The 18,129-nt window shown below is 42.5% G+C and overlaps 2 protein-coding genes across 7 annotated transcripts in view; one reads left to right on the plus strand and one right to left on the minus strand.

The window, feature by feature from the left end:
* Nucleotides 1–984, plus strand: part of PDGFRL (platelet derived growth factor receptor like) — a gene marked incomplete at its 3' end in the record, with an annotated part of 46,483 nt that extends 45,499 nt beyond the window's left edge. The window contains exon 6 of the mRNA XM_079726849.1: nucleotides 796–984. Coding sequence (XP_079582975.1) covers nucleotides 796–984 — 189 coding nt within the window. The remainder of the gene's footprint in view (nucleotides 1–795) is intronic.
* Nucleotides 985–4,232: 3,248 nt separating this feature from the next.
* MTUS1 (microtubule associated scaffold protein 1) overlaps nucleotides 4,233–18,129 on the minus strand; it is a gene marked incomplete at its 5' end in the record, with an annotated part of 103,480 nt that continues 89,583 nt past the window's right edge. For 4 of the 6 annotated variants that reach the window (XM_079726804.1, XM_079726802.1, XM_079726805.1 and 1 more), the window contains 7 exons: nucleotides 4,233–4,490; nucleotides 5,032–5,129; nucleotides 7,705–7,821; nucleotides 10,754–10,849; nucleotides 11,004–11,077; nucleotides 12,563–12,668; nucleotides 14,064–14,278. In XM_079726804.1, the coding sequence (XP_079582930.1) occupies nucleotides 4,277–4,490; nucleotides 5,032–5,129; nucleotides 7,705–7,821; nucleotides 10,754–10,849; nucleotides 11,004–11,077; nucleotides 12,563–12,668; nucleotides 14,064–14,278 (920 nt within the window). In that variant the 3' untranslated portion in view covers nucleotides 4,233–4,276. The remainder of the gene's footprint in view (nucleotides 4,491–5,031; nucleotides 5,130–7,704; nucleotides 7,822–10,753; nucleotides 10,850–11,003; nucleotides 11,078–12,562; nucleotides 12,669–14,063; nucleotides 14,279–18,129) is intronic. The other 2 variants (XM_079726803.1, XM_079726801.1) reach the window with 1 other exon arrangement.

An 18,129-nucleotide genomic window follows, 5' to 3' on the forward strand; every position in this document is an offset into this window, starting at 1 on the left:
CCCCTGGAGAATGGTACTTTTCTAGTACTAGGTACTTGTTTTTAAAAAGTGTTGTTCCATTTAGAAGACATTAATAATTTTCATTAGAGGTGGAGTTTTTTTTTACTTTGCTAATTATTAGCAGAAAGGGTATTAATTTAGTAATACTATAAAATTACAATTATGTTAAACTAATCCAGAAAACACTACTTATCACCAAAGTTGGAAGAAGCATCTCAAAAGTGACCATCTCACTTTCTAGAAATACGAAGTTAAGTCACCTAGGGTATCACGTCATCCATCCTCGGTACAACTTCTCTCCCACTGTAGTCCTGTGGCACATTTGACTAATCTGACGTCTCCCTCTCCCAGTCTGAACAATTAGGGGCTCGTATTCATTTATACGGTGAGTGCTTCGGGCTTCTTTTTGACTTTAAGTTCTGTGAATAAGAACCACTGCGCGAAGGGGTGAACGTGGGGAGTGTCAACAGGAGAGCAGTGGAAAATTTTATCTGTATTCTTATGCCTCATACCAGTCCCACATTCTTGGAGTTCCAAAAGAATAAAATTTATATTAAGTAGAAACATTGATGAAAAGGGCAGAAAGAGAAAGCCAAACAGCATAATGAAATTCAAGACTGCTTGGAAAAAATGCAGCCTAAACTGACTAGACAGTGTTGAACTGCGCATACCAGATAGTCTTTTAGGAGCATGTGTTTTGCACTTTGAAAGGGATACTCAACAGTGGAGGATGAATGTGAGCTGTTACAGCAGCTTGTGGTTTGCGCTTCAGCCCGGGTGGGTGTCGTTCAACAGGATGAAAGGCCCGTGACGATTCAAGACACTTGGCGGCTGATCCACAGAGGACTGGGCCACACCACGAGGCTCTCCCAGAGCATCCTGATCGTTGAAGATTTTGAGATGGTTGACGCAGGTTATTACATTTGCACCGCTCAGAATCTCCGAGGACAGACCTCAGTAGCTACCACTGTGGAGCTTTCCTGACTTGGAAGATGAAGTATAAATGAATTGATGGAAAGCCCACTTGTGTACACAACCAGCTCCAGGGTTCTTTTGACCAGTGCTTTGCCAGAGGCTGATGTCAAGCGCCAAACCCCAGGCCCTGCCTTGTGAGTCAGACCCAGACTTCCAAACTAAAAGGAAGTCACCGGTCTAATTATAGAAGTGTTAATTCTAACAGAAAGCATGTATTCTGACTGCTGACCTACATATATGGGTTTCTAGTGTTTATACTAAGAAGGCATATATGTAAACAACTTTATATAATCATTTCTATTAAACGAGCAAGTTTTTGTAAAAAACAAAAAATGGGCTAAGTGCTCGTTTTTTAAGTTGGCTTGAAGTACATCCAGAAGGATTTTTTGGGCAGCAATGTCTGAGTCAATACCAAATATTCTCTTTGATATAACCACAAAATATGAGAATCTAAAAACGGAGTAATATATAGTTCAACTATACATGAACTATTGTATGATATGAAGGTATCAAAAAATATGTAAACTTTTTAACCACTGCACTCAAAAGTACTAGTTCTAGATTAGACATTCTATAAGAACCACAGCATGTGTTTTTAAAAGTTTAACTTTTGATATAAAATAGATGCACAGATCAAGGAAGATTCAACTTCGTTTAGGTTTTTTTTTTTTTACCATCTTCAAAAATATTTAGACTGTAGCTGTTCCAATTTTCTTACCTTATACAGCAGAATTTATTATTAAAACCAGTAAAAATTTATTTCTCAAATACACATAGCTTTGAATTTAGAAAAGAAAAGCTCTAAGTCTAGCTCTGTGAGCCAAATTTCAGCCCATGACCAATTTTGTGGTTGCATTGGAAATTCCTGGGAAATAGGTTAAGGAGACATGATGTCAATTCCTATGCTGCTATAAACTGGGTAACGCTTTGGAGGGTGAAGTATGTCAGAGGATGCAATTCTTCTATTGAATATTCCAGCATTATTTATTTGATCAAAGTAAAATACTTTCCATCACTACAAACTGAGCACAACTAGTTGTTTACACATCCGTATTTTTATGATGTGTCAACATTTTGCATCCTAAGTGATAACGTTTGGTTTGAAGATAATTTTACAGTTCTGTGTTTTGTTTCCTATCTTCTCTCCTGTTGTCTCCCATTCTCTGAAGACATTTTATATTAACTGTGTAAGGATCATTCCCCCAGACACCTAAATGGCATGGAGCACAGCAGGGAACAGCATGAGATTTACCATGTGCAGGGAATGGATGGCAAACCCAACTTTGGCTAAGGACATTGAGAACAACTTGGAAAGGTGAGAAGAGAGATTCCAGGAGGTGGCAGTGAACCTACGTTCCCATTTATCAGAAACAAACATGGAAGGTTACACACATAATCAATGGTTGGAGGTTAAAAACTTCAGACACAGTCACTAGTAAAACAAAAACAAAACATGCATCATGAATATCAATCTGCTTTGTAGTGTATATGTAAATGTCAACTCAAAGGTCCACCTCTTGGGCCTCCCTGGTGGCGCAGTGGTTGAGAGTCCGCCTGCCGATGCAGGGGATACGGGTTCGTGCCCCGGTCTGGGAGGATCCCATATGCCGCGGAGCGGCTGGGCCCGTGAGCCATGGCTGCTGAGCCTGCGCATCCGGAGCCTGTGCTCCGCAACGGGAGAGGCCACAACAGTGAGAGGCCCGCATACCACAAAAAAAAAAAAAACAAACAAACAAAAAAAAAAGGTCCACCTCTAGTAGCCTGAATCTGTTCTTACTATAGCGCTTATTTGTACAGCCATCGAAAATCAGTAATGCTGATTAGTAAATACTGACAGCACCAGCTTGATACATGCAGGGAGACAGAAAAAAGCCAGTTCTTCCTTCCACCTCCCCCGAAGTCTTAGAAGTGGGGGAGGTAATAAGTGAAGGTTTGAAAAGAAATGGAAATGCAAATTGGAGAAGAACTGTACAAGCCACATTCTTCTCTCATTAGCTGGCCATTCTGCTACCCTCCCAAGGACAGGACTCCTCAAAGGTACGTGGAAGTTTAGCATTATCTCCAGAGACTGTTTTGTTCTATTATCAAGGTGCTCCTGTTCATCCATAAGCACGGAGTCCTATCTTTCTTAGTTCTGCTAGCCAATGACTCTTTTTCATTCTTTAATCTCTCTAGGATTTCCCAAAATTTATACTATCGGATCCAGGCCTTGGTTTATTTGGAAAGTGGTTCAGCACCTTGAAGATGAGCTGGCTCTGGAAAAGAATATTCCTTGTCCCAGAGAAAAAGTAGGAAGGAGGTAGAAGGTTTGCTTTTGTGGCTCTGGATGGGGGAGAAAGGAGCGGGGGGGAATGGGGATAGTGGGAGAGAAGCAGCCAGTTGAAATCACTGAGGATAGCTCAGATCAAGATAAAAATAAGGCAGAAAGCAATCCACTGGCACTGCCCTTTCTTTATACACATTTTTTAAAGCAAAGTTAGGGGTCTACATTTTTTCATAGCCTGAGAAAATGGATTGTAGTATTTTACGTCCACATGGGTAAGTTTAAAAAATCTAGCTAGTTTCAACTGACATGGCTGAACACTGAAAGGCTGCCAACAAGTTACTCCAAAAGGATGCAAAGCATGAACAGACGTGGGCAAGTCAGAGCTCTTTCTGTCTCTCCCTCTCCCCGCACCATGGCAAAGGGCTGAGCGGGGTTGGTGGTAAAGAATTCTAGTTCTAGCAACTACTGCTCTTTCTTCTATGGCTTTTGCAGAGATGCATACATTGACTATTATTTGATTAGCACATCTCCAGGCAGACTCAGCCAAGGAGGCAGCATCAGACACGTGACACTCGGTTACATCCACTTCATTCACACATCCCCAGTCAGACCAAAATGTAAATCACAAGAAGGTGTCTGTGGTGAAGAACGTTACAAAGGTTATATAAATCTTTATCTTAACAGGCCCCTGAGAGTTTTCCCCTTTATGCGTAGGTGAAAAAGGCAACGAACAAGATCTTCTCGTTCCGTAAGTGCTTTGTGCAACAGCGTCCATGTAGATCCATTTGACAGCATCGTTTAGGGAGGAGTCTCCTGGACCGAGTCGGAAGCCTTCCTCCAGAGTTCTGGTCTTGTCTGGAAGGGGCCGGTTCGGGCCATGACTTTCCAGTTCTAGGGCAGGCTGTGCAAAGGTGGCTCCAGCCCCCACCCCACCCCCCCACCCTCCACCCCTCCCACCCCACCCCCCCCACCCCCCCACGATTGTGGGTGGGTCAGTGCTGCAGAAACGCAGTCTGTCTCCGGCTCCCAGGAAGGTCATCTGGGTGAGATGCTGGGGCTGGGGAAGGAACCGGAGTTCCGTGGCGACTGGAAGGGGATGGCAGGTGACGTGGGGGACCTCTTGGGGCTGCACAGGTCCCCGTTGTGCAGCTTCCACAGCAGCTCCTCATTCTCCATGGAGAGGCGCTTGTTGACTTTGGACTCCTTCTCCAGAGACTCCTGCAAGACGGCCTGCTCCGTGGAAAGTTGCCTGAAAGACAAAAAAACCCCCAGAAATCCTGACTCTGAATTGCTTTTTTCTTTTTTTAAAGGTTGAAAAAAAATCTTACTATTTTAAATTTGAGAGCCCCAAATGATCTCTTTGGAATAAAAGGAGCTACTGTGCGTGGGTACTGGGCTGGCAGAGAAACCCAGGAAGTGTGACCTAGAGCCAAAGAAAAAGCTGCACTTTGGGGCAATTTCATAGTAGGGTGAGTGACGCTCCCACAGCCATGCTGCATGTCTTAAGACCCTCGTACGTGTGGGGCTGTTTCCTGTTTGGTCTTGTGGTGGTCTTTCTCTGAAAGGGAAGGGAAGGCTTGCCCACTGAGGACTCCGCCTTTGGTCCAGGCCACTGTGGTAAAGGCACTAAATGCTACAATTGCATTTTTCCAGATAGAAATCAGAACCTCATTAACTACCCACTTCTGCTGCATTTCCAGGAGGGGCGTGAGTGGAGTGTGGTGAGAAAGTAACACTCAATGTTTGAGGAAGGGAGGAGCTTGGGGAAAATAGGACCATTTTATTTTTACCTTGAAATTGCCATGTGCTTGTCCATCCGAGCTTTTAATTCTTCATTCTCCTGCTGGAATCGCTTCAGTTTGTCCACCAGTGCTGTGTTGTTGTCCACCTTGGTGTCAACAAGAGTACCAACATTTATACATTAAAAATTACATAAAGCCCCTTATTTCCCTAAGGTACCTTCCTGACACCAGCACACACTGGAGAGATTTAATTCGGGAAAGTTTAACAGTATGTTGACTGTCTCTACACTGACGCACTGCAAAAAGAATCTACTGCAGCAAAACAGAGCACGTGGATATTACTTTTTAAAGGTATGCCAGGTCACTTGAAAATGGACCAACCCAGGGGGTTAGTGATGTGTTCAAGTTCACATTGTTTTAGAATTCCCAAGAATTGGTGCCCTGCCTTTGGCAACCCTTGGGGGCTGTGCTTCTTTCAGTTTCAAGGTGATAAACACTGGCTGCCTAGTGGCTGTTTTCTTTATCAGAGGCACTACAGCTTCTTATGGTAAATACGGAAAGAAAAAAAAAAAATCCCACATTTAATGAAAATTCAGTTCGTGGCAATGTTTAATATGACTCTAATCATGGTCTGCCGGTTACTCTTCAGCATTTACCTCCGTGTGGTCACATAAAGCGATCCACAAAGCTCTATAGAGCCTTAAAATAAGTGACACTACAGAAAGCATTCCTCCTTAGTTGAACTAAAGATACGTTTGTTTGCCTATGGCTTGCCCAGACTAAACTTTCAAGGAAAACAAACTGATCATTTGAGAGACTGAAGGATAAAAGCCCAGAAGACATTGAATCAGTTAACACGATGAATCGCCAGTTACATCCCTGCTTACTTTCTAAAGGTAAGATTTTATTACTTGCTCCGAGGCGACATCACAGCTCTGTCAGAATTCATTCTAAGTCCCTGTCACTGCTGCCCGTGACTAAGCTACTCTCACTCTGGCTCTTAGTTTGCAGTCCTACTGTTCTTAACATCTTATTTTCCAGAAAAAGCTTAGGACAAGCCAACCAAGTGAAATATCCAAAAAAAAAAAAAAAAAAAAAATGTGACTAGCATGTAAGAAAAAGGGGGCATTGGAATTTCCAGGCAGTATAAAGGAATTCAAGATAAAAACATGAGGTGGGAAAATCTGGAATTAAAGACTGTGGGTAGGAATTAGCCTTAAAATATTAATCTCATCCAATTCCTCATTTTACTGGAGAGGAAACTAGCCCTGGAATTTCGTCTTAGAGCTAATTATCAGCAGAGCTAGTTTTTACACTGAGAAAGCCTCCTTGCTTTCTAAGTGTCTTATTTTCAATAAAGGTCTGGAGCTTACAAATAAGGTAACAGTGAGTTTACCTGTCATCGTATTAACCCCTTCTTCTGCATATACACCATGCCATACTGACTAATCTCTTGGGCATGGCAAGGGACAGAAATACTTGTGGATCAACAAAGATCAAGACATATGAGTAACTTTACAGTGGAGTCTGTTCTTACTGCACATGATGGTTTGAAGAGTTTTGATGTATGCATGGCATATGGGGAAAGCAATTATTAACAGGATTATCTGAGTCATTGTTGATGGCCACAGTGGCAGTCATGAGACCTGACACAACACAGTGACCTTTGGCAGGAACTGGTGTATATACGAGGTTGGGCCCATTGATAGACCATGAGTTCTTTCCTTCCTTCACAAAAACAAAACTTCCTCGTCATTCCAAGTGCCCATCTATCCACATGGGGGCTTAGCTCTTACCTCCCTTGATAGGCAATTGTCTCTAGAAAACCAAACACCAAAAACCAAACAGACTAATGATGAGTGACTTCCATGCTCCCTACTGTCCAGGGCTGGTTTGGGTTTGAACTGAGGTATTTACTCAACACTGAGTTGCCCATAATTAGGGGGAGAAGGGACAAAGCAGTGCGAGGGGCCCGGCACAGTCCAAAGTGGTGTACAAAGTACAGCACTGGCTGGGAACACCTGTGCTGCCGCGGCAAACCCTGCAGGCTTGGCTAGACTCCTGGGTCTTAGCAGTCGTGTTCCAGGGCTGGACCAAGGCTCATGCAGCACGGGGCTTGCTGCTCACACACGCAGTCCTGGATGGACTCATCACAGGCTAACATCTGCTAACGTCAGTTCTGTCCTAGAGGCTGTGAACTAAACTTTATTCATATTTTGCATAGTGCTGGCTACTTGTACAACCAGATTAATTTTATAAAAGGGCAATTCTTTTATCACAGTCTAATTCACACGAAGCAAGATGAAGAATTTAGATAGCAAGGTTCAATTGCTCTGATGGAATTAATTTATGTACTCAACAGGTTTGAGCAAAAGAAACCCACCCAGAGGTGGTGGTATATTAAAGGACAGCTTTTACATTATTTAAAAATTCTTCTTATGCAGGTGGATATTCCCAGACCACTGAAACGGGAGACACTTGCGTGTTGTCATTTTTCTAAACACTGAATGCTACCTTTTACATGTTCCTTGAAAAAAATGTTCTAGAAGGTAGCAATGAATAAGCCTTAAGCTGACATGGAAAAGAAAATTTAACCTCTTCTACCTCTCCTATGTTTCCTATCTTTAAATAGCAATGAAGACAATTCCACAGGTCTAGTTCAGAGGCCAGTTCCTGTGCCTCAGATATTTTACCCCGTTTAAGTTTCTGAATGAAATGTACCAGTTTCTCCATTTTCATTAACTTGATGTCCTGTTGGTGCAGCTTCTCATTCTTGATCTCTAAAACAGCTTTCAGGCTTTCTAACTCTTGCTCCAGATACATAATCTGAGGGTTTTTCTGGAAAACACACAGCAGGATATGGCTGTGACTGATCATTTAACACAATCTCATGGTTCAAACTCTTAATATAAAGACATTTGATTAGATTTAGAAATTAAACAAGTAGCAAGAGACATCAACCTTCTTACGGCAGTTTCAAAGAAAGGTGAAAAGAAGGGTTAAGACATCTTTAACTTCAAAGTCTTCGGTCTTATAAAACATTTCACATTTGAAAACAAACATTTCACTCACATGTCAGTAACTTAATATGGAAAAAATATTGGTAGCACCAAATATTTTATTGGAAGTAAGATAAAAACCACAGCTTACAAAACAAAACTCTGGCTAGAGAGTACACAATTCCAAGTCCTGGCCAGGTGTTTTGGGGGGAGAAAGGGAACAATAATTCTCTGTATCCAAAGTCAGTAACTCATGAGGAATGAACGGGCAGTGTGTTTATTGGGCTCTCTGGAAAACAAGAGGAATGGCAATCACGTTCTGAGTCTTTTGGACGTTCGCTATGACGGGACTAGGTTGGCCTGGCCATACTTCTAGAGCAGGATTAACACCCCATCATTTTGTGACACCCGAACACCTACATGGCACAGAGCATGTGCACTAAGAAAATTCTATGCAAGATAAACACTATGTAAGGGGAGCTCATCCTCTGAGAGCACGAGACCAGGGTGGGTTCCCCAACTCCTTGCTTTAATTATTGAAATTCAAGTGAACCTTCCAAAATGCACGACACAAGTTAAAGGCACAAAATCTATTGATCTGGTGTTCAGCGAGGGAATTTCTCAGACAAGAGTCAGTGGTGTCGATCATCAAAACTAGCCTCCTGGACAGTGGTTAACGCTCTGGAGCAACCCTTAGGGAGAATCAGGGAAGGTGCCCTTGGGGATCACTTAAACCCCTCACTTCGCAGAAGGAGACAGAATTGCACAGCTCAAGCGACCTACCTGCTCAGGGCCCGAAAGTGCTGGGGTGGGGACCAACCCCCGATCCTCAACTCCAGGGCTCTTCCAGAAACTTCCTACATTTCATATACTGTTACATTTTTCCATATGATTTTTTTAAACCATAAAGAGAGCAAATCCCATCTTGCTGATTTTTAAAGTTAGAGTGTATGCAGCCTCGCTCCCGCTGCACCTTTTTCTACTTCTCTGCCCACCTGGCCCTTTCTCCCTCACTCTCATACACGCTCTCTTCCCACAACCTGGGCAGGCTTAGGTGGGGTAAGGCATGAGAGAGTCCTGCTTTCCTCAACCTGTTTCCCTTGTGAACTTTTTCAGGAACTGCTGCAGGATCAGGAAGCTCTTTAAAAGCGTTCCCTGAACCACTCATAAGATTTACACCCTGCGTGTGAAGTCTACAGGTTTCTTTTGCAATCGAATTTTTCTAAGAATCTTCTAGAGTAAATAGCTTTGAAATTTCATTGAATAGGACCTCATCCAATTGCATTCAAATGTCTAGAGGGTCTCTCAATGACATATCAGCAGAAGAGCTCACTGAGGAACCCAGGTACTTCGAGAGTTGCGACAGGTCTTAAATGGCACAAAAGCTCTGCTTCTGCAGCCCCAGGCAAAAAATACATGGAATGAAAAGACAGAAGCAGCAGCCCCCCCCAAAAAAGTTGGGGGGATGCAGAGGAGTAAGGATACAAGTTGCAAGAGAAAGCTGAGTTTACCAGAGAAATTTGTAATTTTCAAAAGTGAGGACTGAACTTCCCCGATGGTGCACTGGTTAAGAATCCGCCTTCCAATGCAGGGGACACAGGTTCAATCCCTGGTCCAGGAAGATCCCACATGCCGCAGAGCAACTAAGCCCATGAGCCACAACTACTGAGCCTGCACGCCACAACTATTGAAGCCTGTGCGCCTAGAGCCCGTGCTCCGCAACAAGAGACACTACCGCAATGAGAAGGCCGCGCACAGCAAGGAAGAGTAGCCCCCGCTCGCCACAACTAAAGAAAGCCCCGCACACAGCAACGAAGACCCAACACAGCCATCCATAAATAAATAACTTTTTTAAAAGTGAGGATTATCCATACAATGAAATATTGTTCAGCCATAAAGAGGAATGAAATGTCTGTACCTGCTACAATATGCATGAACCTTGAGAACATAAGCTGAGGGAAAGAAGCTGACACAAAAAGCTGCATATAGCACAATTTCATGTCAATGAAATCTCTAGAACAGGTACATGGATAGAAACAGAAAGGAGACTGGTGATCCCGTAGGGTTAGGGAGTTTGGGGGGGAAATGGGGAATGACTGCTAAAGGGTGCAGGGTGTCTTTTGGGGGGTGGGTGATAAAAGTGTTCTGTAATTAGATCCTGGTGACCAAGGTATAACTTGTGAACCGCTGAATTGTATATTTTAGAAGGGTGAATATCGTGGTATGTAAATTATATCTCAATATAGCAAGTTAATTAAAAAATGAAGTCTTTACATAAAACCCTGACCCTAATTGATAGTTTTCCTGTCTTCCTATAGGTATTAGCTTAGATCACTTGCAATATATTGGATCTCAGCTGTTATGTCAGAGTGTGTGTGTGTGTGTGTTACACGGGCCTCTCACTGTTATGGCCTCTCCCGTTGCGGAGCACAGGTTCCAGACACACAGGCTCAGTGGCCATGGCTCACGGGCCCAGCCGCTCTGCGACATGTGGGATCCTCCCGGACCGGGGCATGAACCCACGTCCCCTGCATCAGCAGGCAGACTCTCAACCACTGCGCCACCAGGGAAGCCCCTATGTCAGTTTTTAGAATTAAAAAGAAAGACACCAGTAACCAAAGCAGCCACTTTATACAGTTTAAAAATCATACTGCAAGATACGAAAAAGATTCCAAACCCATACTATTTCTCTAGCTGCTGAACACTTAACTGACTCTGACAGCTAAGCAGAAGAAAAATTCATTAGTGATGGGGGAGCATACACAACTTACTAAATTTGCTTTCTCTCTTGACACTCTTTTTTGTTCTTCTGATTTCAACTTTTCATTTAAAGTGTCATTTTCACTCTTCAAACCACTGATTTGTTTCTAAAACACAAACAGGGAAATGTGGAACATAAGTAAACAAGCAGGCACCAGAAACATTGCAAATGTGCACAGAAAGGTACCCAAACCACACAAGCCTCAAGAATGATGATGGGGAGGTGGGCAGGAGGGGTGATGGTGATTGAGATTTACCTACCTCTAGCGATTCCTGTTTCTTGCAAAGCAAATCCTCAAGTGATTTCTTTTCCATTTCATGGCTTTTCTTGATCTCTGGAAGTGATTTTTTTTTGAGTCAATAACATCCTACGAGATCACTGTATACTACAGTCATTATAGCACACGGATGCAACAGCAGATTATGAGGCACTGCGCCTATGTTACTCTATATTTCTATGGCACTTTTGTACAAATTAAACTACTCGTTCTCAAATTAGCCCATGAGGTGAGTAGGGCAGATAATTCCCATTTTATGAATGAGAACATAGAGGCCCAGAGAGGCCAAAAGACCTCAGGGAACAAAGAGCACGCCTGGGGGGAATGGGGACGGGGGCGGTCAAACACCGGCCTTCAGACTCCTGGTCAGGAGGCCCTGTGCTCTGTTGCAATTGCCCTTCACGAACCAAACAGAAGTCTCAAACCCATCTCCAGCAGGAAGGAAGAAAAACAATGTTTACCCAACATCCACCCTGGGCCAGCCACCTTTACATGTTCTCATCCCTGGCCTCACACAACAAGTCTGTTTTTCTGATGAGAAAGCCCTTGACAAAGTTCACAGGGTCAGTTCTCACCACGTGTCCATATGTTTCTCTGTAGATGCAATGGGTTCGGTGTAACAACTTCAGCTACATGGGCACTTATCTTCTGTAAAAAAATGGCTTCTATTCTTTTCCTTTTATTTCAACCCTTCCAATCATGATGAAATAATAAAACACATCTTTACTGTTGTGGCCTCTCCCGTTGCGGAGCACAGGCTCCGGACGCGCAGGCTCAGTGGCCATGGCTCACGGGCCCAGCCGCTCCGCGGCATGTGGGATCTTCCCGGACCGGGGCACGAGCCCATGTCCCCTGCATCAGCAGGCAGACTCCCAACCACTGCGCCACCAGGGAAGCCCCTAAAACACATCCTTTTATTCAACAAATGCCATCTACATTTCACAGCAGTGCTGGTATGCAGAAGTGCCTGGCATGGATCCTTCACCATGGTCAGGATATAAACTGACACTTTCAACTTCCCAGGATCTGAAGTGGTCAAGCACAACTATTACCAAAGGGGCCTTAGAGTTCCTTAAAAGTTCATTCTATTTCCTAAAAGGGGGACTTCCCTGGGGACTTCCCACAACTACTGGGCCCATGTGCCACAACTACTGAGCCCATGCACCTAGAGCCCGTGCTCTGCAACAAGAGAGGCCACCGCAGTGAAAAGCCTGCACACTGCAACAAAGAGTAGCCCCTGCTCGCCGCAACTAGAGAAAGCCCAGCAGCAATGAAGACCCAACAAAGCCAAAAAATAAATTAAAAAAACCCCAAAACTATATTTCCTAAAAGACTGGCATTTAAAACAAACTATTATTTGCATCCTTAGGGGAAGGGGGATCTCCTCACAATGAACAATGCAAAAAGAAACCAAAAAACACTCCAAACGGAATACCACAGGGTATTCTCTAGAGGGGAAAGTTATGAATCATTTCCGTTTTAAAACATATCACGCTGTTCCACTAGCTCTTATTCTATTTCAATAGAAAAAAGCATTCTTGCCTGAAAGGGAGGTTTCATAGGCCTTCTTTAGCAAGTCTACATTCTCTGAGTGGCTTGCTTCAATTTCCAACTTTGAGGTTTCATGGGCAGCACTTAAGTTGTCAAACTATAAGGAAAAAAACAGAACAACAGTTTACCAATAAAAAGTCCTATGGTGAATAATAAGCAGCAGCATTAGGAAATCTGACACATGAGCTTGCATTCAAGTCTAAGGCCTACCAGACACATGTAAAGAACAACCCAACTGGGGTTTGCCAGTCCCTGTGCTCCAGTCCACCCTGCCTCAGGAACACGACACACAGCTCTCCAGGGTCCATGGATGGAAAGGGCCGAGTCCACCATACGGAACGAGGATGCGTCCCATGGTGACAGGACCGTATAAGCTCTACACCCGTCATGTTGGCCTCTATATTCTCGGTCCCTGGCACATGCCTGGCATATAGTTGGCACCGTGTAAATATCAGCTAAACGAAAAACTGATTTTAAATGGGAACAAGGAAATTAAAGAGAGGTTTAGGACATACCATTAAGTGAAAAATACAAGTTATTAAACGAGAGCCATTTTAAAAAAGAAGAAGAAATGCAAGCCAATGTTTTAGCAGCACCAGAATGTTTGCAAAGGGATTATTTCTAGGTAGTAGGATAAAGGGATGTTTTATTTTTTAAAATAGATCCAAAAAGAAACAAAAACGCTAATTTGAAAAGATACATGCACCCCAATGTTCATAGCATTATGTATAATTATCAGCATATGGGAGCAAACTAAATGTCCGTCAACAGATGAATGCATAAAGAAAATGTGATACACTATATATATATATATGGACCACTACTCAGCCATAAAAAAGAATGACACTTTCCATTTGCAGCAAAATGGATAGACTTGGAGAGCCATTATGCTAAGTGAAATAAGACAGAGAAAGACAAATACTGTATGATATCACTTGTACATGGAATTTAAAAAATACAACAGACTAGTGAACAGAAAAGAAGGAGACTCGCAGATATAGAGAACAAACTAGTGGTTACCAGTGTGGAGAGGGAAGGGAGAGGGGCAAGATAGGGGTAGAGGAGTGAGAGGTACAAACTATTAGGTATAAAACAAGCTACAAGGATACTGTACAGCATGGGGAGCACAGCCAATATTTTATAATAACTATAAATAGAGTTATAATCTTTAAAAATTGTGAATCACTATATCGTACACCTGTAACATATAATCTTGTACAGCTATACTTCAATTAAAAAAAGTTTTCTAAAGGGTTGTTTTAAAGTTTATCTTTTCTTTTTTTCTTCTGATCTTTCGCTCAACGTATGTACATTGCTTTGATCATAAAAAATTTAATTTAAAAATCTTTTCATTTATTTAAAATCTAAAGAAGTTCATCAAGGGATGTCCAACAAAGAGAAGGTCATCAAAGGAAGGCCATCATCAGACAACAGTTAGAATTCAAATGAATAGCCATGGCCAAGCACATGCTCAGGTTCTGAAAGCACAGACCTGCTCCTGTAACTGAGTTTTGTACTTCTCTGCTTCTTCGATGTAGATATTCTGAAGCTTTTCACACTCCCTGGTGTAAAATTCTTTGAGCCGATTCTCCAGCTCTGTTAGATCGGTCTGGTGCTGCTGGTTTAGCTTCTGGACAAATCCTTCATAAGCTATTTGCAACTCATTCCTGGCTTTTTCTAACTTCTCACAGGTGGTTGAAGCAGTGACTGAAAAGAGATGGAAAAAGAAAAGGGAAAATTACACTTAACCTGCTAAATGTCCTAAATTCATAACATTCACACACAGATGTGATGACTCTGGAAGCATAAACACAGGGCTCTCAGAGTACTCGATTCTCTCAGGACCAGATTTTCAAACATAATAGTATAGAAGTGAACGATAAAAGGGAATGAGAGGAAGTGGTCTCTGGCAGCAAAACGTCAACTGTCTATCATGCAGTAAGAGAAGTCCTTGAGCACACAGCCAGGTTCCCAAGTGAAGTGCACCCTTTCACATGGTGACCAATCAGTGCAGGGGCTGTAACGAGAGGAGACTCTGATTGGCCGAGGCATCTCTAAGGCAGGCCAGGCACTAGAGGAGGCAGCCGAGATGTAGGACCAGGTAAGACCAGAGAGAAGCAATAAATAGACTTTAAGCTTGTATGCAGTTGGAGCCAATTTAAACTCATTACTTCAAAAATACAGTAATAAAACCAAAATACTAGAATATATTGAACACAAATCACCAGAACATAAAAACTTTAGGAAAAATACATTGAGAAGCTACAATACAATGTAAATATATTGAAAGGTTAACATTTTTAAAAGGCAAAGTAATTTGATAAACATAAAATCAGAGCATCCTAACTCTTCACTACCACTACCAAAAACAGAAGTACTAACAATACCTTGCAGAACTTGCACATAAACACATACCCACACAGACTATAATAAATCCTGAAAGAAATGGGAGAATATATATGCAAATGAAGCAACCAACAAGGGATTAATCTCTAAAATATACAAACAGCTCATGCAGCTCAATATCAAAAGTACCCAAATAACCCAATCAAAAAATGGGCAGAAGGGGACTTCCCTGGTGGCGCAGTGGTTAAGAATCTGCCTGCCAATGCAGGGGACACGGGTTTGAGCCCTGGTCCGGGAAGATCCCACATGCCGTGGAACAACTAAGCCCGTGTGCCACAACTACTGAAGCTCGCACGCCTACAGCCCGTGCTCTACAACAAGAAAAGCCACTGCAATGAGAAGCCCATGCACTGCAACGAAGAATGGCCCCCACTTGCTAGATCTAAATAGACATTTCTCCAAAGAAGACATACAGATGGCCAGTAGGCACATGAAGATGCTCAACACCACTAATTATTAGAGAAATGCGAATCAAAACTACAATGAGGTATCACCTCACACTGGTCAGAATGGCCATCATTAAAAAGCCTACAAACAATAAATGCTGGAGAGGGTGTGGAGAAAAGGGAACCCTCCTACACTGTTGGTGGAATGTAAATTGGTACAGCCACTACTGGATAACAGTATGGAGGTGCCTTAAAAAACTAGATATAGGACTTCCCTAGTGTCACAGTGGTTAAGAATCCGCCTGCCAATGCAGGGGACACGGGTTTGAGCCCTGGTCCGGGAAGATCCCACATGCCTTGGAGCAACTAAGCCCGTGAGCCACAACTACTGAGCCTGTGTGCTGCAACTACTGAAGCCCATGTGCCTAGAGCCCAGGCTCTGCAACAAAAGAAGCCACTGCAATGAGAAGCACGCGTAGCGCAACAAAGAGTAGCCCCCGCTCACCGCAACTAGAGAAAGCCCGTGTGCAGCAACGAAGACCCAAGGCAGCCAAAAATAAAATAAATAAATAAATAAATAAATAAATAAAACCTAAATATAGAACTGCCATATGACCCAGTAATCCCACTCCTGGGCATATACCTGGAGAAAACCACCATTCAAAAAGATACATGCACCCCAATGTTCATTGCAGCACTATTTACAACAGCCAAGACATGGAAGCAACCTAAGTGTCCATCAACAGAGGAATGGATAAAGAAGATGTGGTACATATATACAATGGAATATTACTCAGCAATAAAAAAGAATGACATAATGCCATCTGCAGCAACATGGATGGACCTAGAGATCGTCATACTGAGTGAAGTAGGACACAGAAAGATAAATATCATACGATATCGCTTATATGTAGAATGTAAAAAAAAAAAGGGTACAAATGAACTTACAAAACAGAAGTAGAGTCACAGATGTAGAAAACAAATCTATGGTTATCAGGGGATGGTGGGGGAGGGATAAACTGGGAGATTGGGACTGACATATACACACTACTATATATAAAATAGGTAACTAATAAGAACCTGCTGTATAGCACAGGGGACTCTACTCAATACTCTGGAATGGCCTACATGGGAAAAGAATCTAAAGAAGAGTGGATATATGTATATATATAACTGATTCACTTTGCTATACACCGGAAACTAACACAACATTGTAAATCAACTATATGCCAATAAAAATTTTTTAAAAATCCTGAAAGAGCTCTATCATTTCTTGGGAAGCCCGACTTTGGACTTTTGCAGGCTTCCTGTACTGATGTTAGATATGGGGGAAAGGCATGCTACTCTGTAAGGAGGATGCATGTTCTCAGCACCCCAGAGCGCCCATGGACTCATGCAAAATGGGTACTGGTAAGTCTGCTTATGATAAAGGAATCCTTATGTCTCTTTTGGTAAGGAATATGTACTTCTGGAGTAGTGGAAGGAAAAAGATTGTTTTAGGGACGAGAAGAGGAGAGTTTAGATCAATGATTATTCTGACCTAAGGAGTGGGAAATTGGCTGGCTCCTGGGGTGAATTTCGGGCAATGATGTAACTTGTTTTCTTGGGAATATGCCACATGGCAGTAGAAATACCAGCCCATACTTGTCCCATATCAGTATGCCTTCAGAAGTAAAATAAGTCATATTGAAATAATGACAAGCATAGTGTCTGCTAAAGAGAACCCTTAAAATTCAAATAAACCCACAAATGTTTACTGAACTAACAGTAAAGGCAAAAACAAAGCAAGAACTACTATCCTGATATCGAGGGTAAAAACTGTATTCCACGATGAGCAACGGGGAGCCTGCACAGTGCACCTTGGGAACTAGAACATTCCCAAGGCAGACAAGTTGGAGAGAAGACTCAACAAGGCAGATGCAGACCAGATTATAGAGATCATCAACATCACCGACAACTCAGGCCTTTGGGACTCTGTTTGGGAAGTTATTTTTTTCTTTAAAAGAATTTATTAAAAGATAATGGCCATGCTGATTGCTACAGAATACCCTCCTCAGATCACTACTTATTTATCAAAGGAGGAAAAAGTGATTCACGAAGGCAAATGTTAGCCAAAGAAGGAAACGTATTCGCTTCCACTGCCTTTCCAAAATAATACAAATAAAATGATAGGGCCACAAGCCTCCTTGTGTGAATTCCATGTTACAGCTCTATATGAAAGAAGGCAGTAGAAAACTATTTGCGAGCAGTCAATAAAGGCATCAGAATAGCTTTTCTAGTCAGAGAAATCTTGATTTCACACAGCCTTCTGACCTAATTCCCTCAGGATTTCAGATAACAGCAAAGTAAAAAACAAAACAAAAAATTCTATCTCATCTGAATGCTCATATCTGAGATAAAATGTCTAAGTGAACCAAAAACTAGAAGAGCTTCCGTGTAGAAGTTAGCAGTATGCTACACCTGCCGGATTTCAACACATCTGCTTGTAATCAAAGACTGTCAGTCTGAATGTGTAACTGTATAACTTTAAAATCAAAAAGGATAGATGGAAGTCCTCTCACACTGGCGGCCGGACAGGGTGTTTCCTCTTTTTTTTTTTTTTTTAAAGAAGCTTAAATAGTGTTTGATTTTCTTGGCCACTGTGCAGAGAGGTAATGGGAGGACAGGAGGGAAGGAAGGGTACAGGGAAAAAAAATGGGTCGGATGGGGCAGCGGTGGTTACTGCTGTTAGGACAACAGTCCCAAGGCAGGCCCGGCCCCAGGTGG

The sequence above is a fragment of the Hyperoodon ampullatus genome, assembly GCF_949752795.1.
Source record: "Hyperoodon ampullatus genome assembly, chromosome: 20".
Classification (NCBI taxonomy): domain Eukaryota; kingdom Metazoa; phylum Chordata; class Mammalia; order Artiodactyla; family Ziphiidae; genus Hyperoodon; species Hyperoodon ampullatus.